Source organism: Phytophthora sojae (assembly GCF_000149755.1).
Source record: "Phytophthora sojae unplaced genomic scaffold PHYSOscaffold_5, whole genome shotgun sequence".
Taxonomy (NCBI): domain Eukaryota; phylum Oomycota; class Peronosporomycetes; order Peronosporales; family Peronosporaceae; genus Phytophthora; species Phytophthora sojae.
Genome location: NW_009258119.1, coordinates 2,033,857 through 2,039,856, shown reverse-complemented (window position 1 = coordinate 2,039,856; position 6,000 = coordinate 2,033,857). Strand labels below are relative to the sequence as shown.

Genomic DNA, 6,000 nt, shown 5'->3' with positions numbered 1-6,000 from the left:
CCCACGGGTGCGACTAAGTCGGCAGGGGGGCTGCCGACGGGAGGACTGGTGGGAAGCCTCGACTTTGGGAATGGCCGGAGCGAGGGATTGGATGAGGGAAGTGAGGAGGACCAGCCTGTTGCTGAAGATGGGACGGCGGAGGGCCGTCTCATAAAAGATGTGGAGAAGTGGAAAGAAACAAGGGAAAAGATCAAGGCTGCGTGTTGAAGTTACGGCTACGACAACTAAAGGCGACGAACTACGACGATGGGCCAGGGCTCAAACCTGCTGGACGAACTTACCGGCAAGACGCGGCACATGGAAGGCGGGGTGATCGCGTGTCACTCGGCAGCGTACGTTGGCGTCCATCTCGGCCACAGTGAGCGGCGTCCGATAGAACCGACGCCAGGGCTCCTGCGCGTCGATGTCGTCGAGCGCGGCTTGCAACGTCGCGTGCTGGAGGCCTGGATACCACCGTCCGATCGACGTGTGCGCGGGCGGAAAGTGAAGCACCATTGGATCCAGCAAGAGGTCCATGTCTGCGAGCTCTTGCTGGAACAGCCCGACCACCAGCTGCAACAGGCTGTTGAGGTGGTTGCCCGCGTGGGAGCGACGCGAGTTGCGAGCCGTGCGCCACCTTTTCCACGCCGCGTCCTGCACGAAGAGCTCATGGGTGGCCTCCCAGTACGCCTGAGCCCAGTGCTCGATGTGGTGCCGGAGCCGACGTAGGAATGGGCGGAACGCCGCGTCGCCGGACGCGAAGAGAAGCGCCTCAGCGGCTTGAGCGAGGTAGCGCCACGGCCGAGTCGCGTAATGCGCGTCGACGTTGGCCAGAGTCACGAGGGCGCGGTTCCAGTTCGCAGGCGCGGGGGGAACACGGCGCGGAATGATCCAGCCGGGCGGCGGCAGGAAGAGCGTTCGCAACTCCTGCACGGTGATGAGATGAAGGCGGAGACGTCGTACCCGCTTGGACCAAGGAGCGTAGCGAGGCTGCCGCCAGCCAGACGGAGTTCCGGCAGGCGGAATCACAGGGTCGAAGAAGGGCGCCGCCGGAGCACTCCCCGCCGAGCCGCTGGAGGTGGTGCTCGAGGATGAGGCGCGGGACGACGAGGAAGCGGACGAGTCGTCTCCACTGGAGTCGCCCGAATCGCCCGGACCAGGGCCTGGTCCAGCTCCGGTTGCCGCACGGCCCCTCGGCGAGGAGTGCGTCGTCCGTGCAGGAGAAGAGTGACACGAGGCCGCCGACCCCGCCGAATGCGCCGACCCCGCCGAGTGCGCCGAACGCGCTGAGCCGGCCGAGTGTGTCGACGCCAAGGAGGGCGAGCGAGAACGCGAGCGCGAGCGTGGGGACGAGTGCGAACGCGAACGAGGGGCCGAGCGCGAACGCGAACGCGAAGCAGAACGGGAGCGCGGGGGTGTCCGGGAACGTGACTGCGAACGTGGAGGCGGACGCGCATGCGACCGTGAGTGAGACCCGGGGCTATGCAGCCGGCGACGCTTGGGCTGAGCTCGCCGCGCTTGGTCCTCGCTGTCCGAAGACTCGGAACCGAAGAGCGACGCGTCCTCTCGTGCGCGCGCTGCAGCTGCAGCGGCCGCAGAGGGCGTAGCGGCAGATGAGGCCTGCGCAGCGGCGTTGTCGGAAGCCACAGTGTCGGCCACGGTAGAGGGCCGCCGACTACGTCGAAGGGGCGAAGAACCGGACGACGTAGCGGACGCCACACCTGACGGCCTAGATTTGCGTGACCGAGAACCCGAACGACTCGACGCGCTGTGTCGAGGTCGCCGAAAATCTTACGAGGACGAGGCAGCGGACGAAGTCGGAACGGGACGGGATCCCGAAGGACCTGCTGGAGGGGAAGCGCCAGTCGTCGAGCCCGCCTTCGAAGCCGACGAGCCCGCCCGGGCACCAGAGCTCGACGCAGTTGGAGCAGGAACAGGAACCGCGGATGCCACAGGAACTGCTGCGGACGTAGGAATAGCAGTGGGGAGGGGGACCGCACCGTCGATCTCCGCCGTGAAGGTGGCTTCGAGTCGCCTGACCAGGTCAGCGGTGTCGATCTGCCCGCCTACACGCGTTACGACACCGGCGAGGCGATCGGCAAGCTCGTCGCGCACCAGCCGCGCCAGCTCTCGGCCCCGACGCGCGTCTCGAAGCATCCGACGCCAAACCACAGCGCGTTCGTCGCGCTCTCGGACGGCCAAGTCGCGCTCCTCCTCCAGCTCGACGACGCGAGCGCTGAGACGATGGGTCTGGGCGCCGACTGCTTCTCGACGCTGCTGAGACGACCGCCGCATGGACAGCCACCCAGCCCGATATTGCACCGCGCGAAACGTGGCGCAAAGTTTGTCAGCTTGAGCCCGCGCCATCTCGGACTCGGCGGCCACACGGAGAGTCGTGGCTGTTGCCACCGACTCCTCCAGCTCGTGGATACGCGTCGCGCCGCGGCGGAGCTCCTCGGCGTGGGCCACCAAGAGCGCGTTGGCGCGCCGAAGGTCGTCCTGCAGCGGGACGTTCAGGTTCTGGGCCGCCTCAGTCTCCGTGCGGCTCTGAGAAAGCGACGCACGGGCCGCACGGAGCTCTTCGTCGACCGGGGCACGCTGCTGCTCCAGGGCGGTCACGGCCTGACGAGCCTGATCTCTCTGCGGTATCGGAAAATGGAGATTACCGGAGCGATTGCCCGTCGCCCAAGAATCAAAGTACAGTCAAGGAGCAGCCAAGTGCGAGATGGAAGTGGCTGCTTTGATTAAGCTGACGACATTATCCTCGTTGGAGTGGCAGATAGTGGCAGAAGCCTCGTCGGGGCCTAATACAACCCTGAACGAGGCTTCATGGTACCCACTTTTAGATACAGATGCATTTAGTTACGTACTTCGGCCGCACTTATTAGTGTAGCCGCGGTCTCATTTGATGTGTCCGGAATCGCCTTATTGCGATCGTTCACACTAAATATTTGTATAGGGACATAGGACTCATCATAGGATGGACAGAACGAGGCCCCAGGGCCTCAGAAAACTCAGTAATAAAAAGACAGTCTTCCCCCAAAGCCAACAAGGGTCAAGTCCGAGTTCGGTAAGTGTAGCTAGCTTATTGTAGTGCCTGGACACGCTCGGCTGCGTGTGGATGCCTGTCGGGGAGCTTATCGTGCATTGACCGAGAGTTTCCTTGGTAGCGCCAAGAGTTGGCGTGGCTGGAGAGGCAGGAACGGTATTAGAGTATCGTTCAGTATATATTTGTTTTGTGGGATTAGAGTGTCCCTGAGTGTATTAGTCTACCTACCGAGGTTTTACCTTGGTCCCCCTGTATAAGGCCCAACACGCCGGTACCCTTCCTTTCTGAGGGACTGCAGTGGGATTGCGCGAAAGCGCTACATAGTATCCTAGCCTTAGCTCGTGGCTAGTGGTACAGGTTTTAGGGTTGACCGAAGATAACCTAAGGTGCACAGAGGCGCTTGCAACCGACCCGGTGTAAGGGATCGTTCCTGGTCTTCAGGTTTTGATCCAATAAGCGCTTACCTTTGCGGGTTAGCGTGTTGTTGGTGTCTCTAATACCTTTTGGTAGAAGAGAATTTTAGTGGTATTACCACACCACAACTGGTGCCGCGACCCGGGATTGGTGCGACCTTCTGTGTGTCTGGGTTGTTGTAGGTCTTACCCCACCGAGCAAAGAGGAGAAGAAGAAGAGAAGCGAAGAAGAAGTGAAAAGAAGGCGAAGGGAGTCAAGTCAGCGGTACCAGCAACGCCGGTCAAGTCGAGTGGAACGCGCAACGAGGCTTCGGTGCGCTCTGGAAGCTCGTTCTCGACCCCAGCGACGGATAGGATGGAGTCGATCGACGAGCGGTCGGCGAGATGCGACACGGCGATTGATTCCTCGGACGCCAAAGAAGATGACGAAGATGATGACTGGGATGTCAGGACTGTGATGTCCGAGACTTCGGAGGCCGCGGTTGTGTCGGCCGACCGCAGTGGAGGCTCGAGGTCGATCACCCGCGACCTCTCCGAAACGTTCAACGACATGTCGGGCCCCGAGCCCGCCTACGACGCGGATGACGGTGCGACCGAGGGTTTCAAAGCCTCGGTGACGGTAGGAGGGGCAACCTCCAAGCCGGTTGGCACTCGTCCTCCCCTCAACGGCGATACTCCGGCGGCCAGCAAGGTTCTAGGCCGATGTCTGGAGCTGATGAAGGCCAAAAGTGAGTGGATGCAGTTGTTCTCCCCGAAGCAGGTCCGCCAGGCCATCTGGATGGACCTCGGAGGGGCTTTGGCAACGCCGATCAACTCAACGAGCACTCGGCAGGTCGCTCAGAACACTGTGGACCTCCTGTGTGCAATGGGGTGCGAGCCCCAGACTCTCCCGACGGAGGCTGCACTCGCGAGCTGGACGCCCACAAGCACTGCCGCGGCACTTACCAAGTGAAGGAAGAACCTGCGCGACGCCTATGGAGTGGCAGATAGAGGCTCAACGAGGCTTCATTCGACCCCGGAAGCTGTCGACCCCTCCAATGTACCGCTACCAGCGACCCCCCGGAAAGGCAGCCACGGACGACGGAGTCTTCGCAGCCAAGGGCGAGGCCTCGCCTTACATGCAAGACTCGCACATGGTGACCCCACGATCTACGGACCGTACTGAACGTCTGGCTAGGGAGACCGAGTCTTCGTACGCTATGTCCGGCACGCGCGGGGCAACCGGCCGCCCCCAGCCACCGTTACGACCACCGAGATGACTCGTCGGACAGTGATGACGATCTCGGGTCCGACCACTACGAGGGCGACCTGCCAAGCGAATGGGCTCGTCAGGTGCGCGAACTGGGCGCGACTGACAATCAGAGCTCAACCCCGAAGCTCGAGATTGCCACGCATCTACCCCTCGCCAATACCAAGCCGTTCTTCGGGACGCGCGACAAGAGCGAGTACTCCATGCAGTGGCTCCGAACGTTCATCTATGAGATGAAGGGAACACATGCTTCACCCAACGAGTGGTGTATGCCGTTCGAGCTTAAGCTCAGAGATGGAGCTCTGCACTGGTGCCGCCAGCTCCCACGCAAGACGAGACACTCGTGGAAGTTGCTGAGCGAGGCGTTCCTTAAGTACTACTGTTCGAAGTTTTCCCAGTCTGCGAAGGCTCGGTATTACTCGGCCAAGCGAGAGGACAAGGAGCACGTATGTGACTACCTCAACCGGCTTAACGGCTACGCTCGCAACGCCGGCGTGCAGTTTGAAAACGGTGGGCGTGACGCGAAGGACCATGTGGAACACTTCTTGGTTACGTGTGATGACCGAAACATAGAAGACCGTCTGTGTCACGTTCGGGTCAAGAGCATTCATGACCTCGAAGACATGATCAACGCCATTCTGCGTCACCGCGACCGAAAGTCGACCCGCGAATCATCGTTCCGCCGCTCCCGCAGTCAGGATGACAGCGCTGTCGCGACGCGCGGTCGAACGAGGATTCTCGAAGTGGTTATCGCCGTGAACGACGTTACCGCGACGAGGACCGCCGCGAACGACGTTACCGTGACGACGACCGCCGCACCGATCGTCGTGATGACGACCGCCGCCGTGACCGACGTGACGGGTCGCCGCACCGGTCGAGGGTGACTTTGGTCGACGCCCTTGCCGATGTTATGGCGGAATGGAACGTCGGAGGCTCGGTCGGTGCACGCAACGAGGCTCCATACGCCCCCCGACGTGATGCTGAGGCGAACGGGGATTACTTCGAGGATGAGCGCCAATACTCGGACGACCAACGCTCGGACGAGGATTCAGACGCTGATTACGACTCGGATGGGTCTACCGGACATGTCGCTGCCGCTAACGATGCTGAGCGCAGGGCCGCAGCCGAAGCAACGTTCGCTCGGTCTGATAACCGACGCTTCAGGAACGGAGGAGGCCCGTCCAACCGTGAACGAGATGGTCGACGCCAGTTTGGGCCGTGTGCCGCGTGCGGAAGCCCGTCCCACTTGGTGCACTTCTGCTACCGGCGGTGCAAACTGTGCAACCAGGTGCACGACACTGGGAAGTGTG

At 61.8% G+C, this 6,000-nt stretch overlaps 2 protein-coding genes across 2 annotated transcripts; one reads left to right on the top strand and one right to left on the bottom strand.

Moving 5' to 3' along the window:
• Positions 1-258: 258 nt before the first annotated feature.
• PHYSODRAFT_333324 (hypothetical protein) lies at positions 259-2,738 on the bottom strand (the record flags this gene model as incomplete). The annotated part of the gene is made up of 5 exons (XM_009530505.1): positions 259-1,111; positions 1,167-1,410; positions 1,476-1,708; positions 1,775-2,617; positions 2,734-2,738. The coding sequence occupies 5 exons, from the start codon at positions 2,736-2,738 to the stop codon at positions 259-261; spliced, it is 2,178 nt and encodes a 725-aa protein (XP_009528800.1).
• Positions 2,739-3,685: 947 nt separating this feature from the next.
• On the top strand, positions 3,686-4,393 carry PHYSODRAFT_509825 (hypothetical protein; the record flags this gene model as incomplete). The annotated part of the gene is made up of 1 exon (XM_009530504.1): positions 3,686-4,393. A coding segment is annotated over one exon (708 nt), but the record flags the coding sequence as incomplete, so codon positions are not given.
• Positions 4,394-6,000: the final 1,607 nt, after the last annotated feature.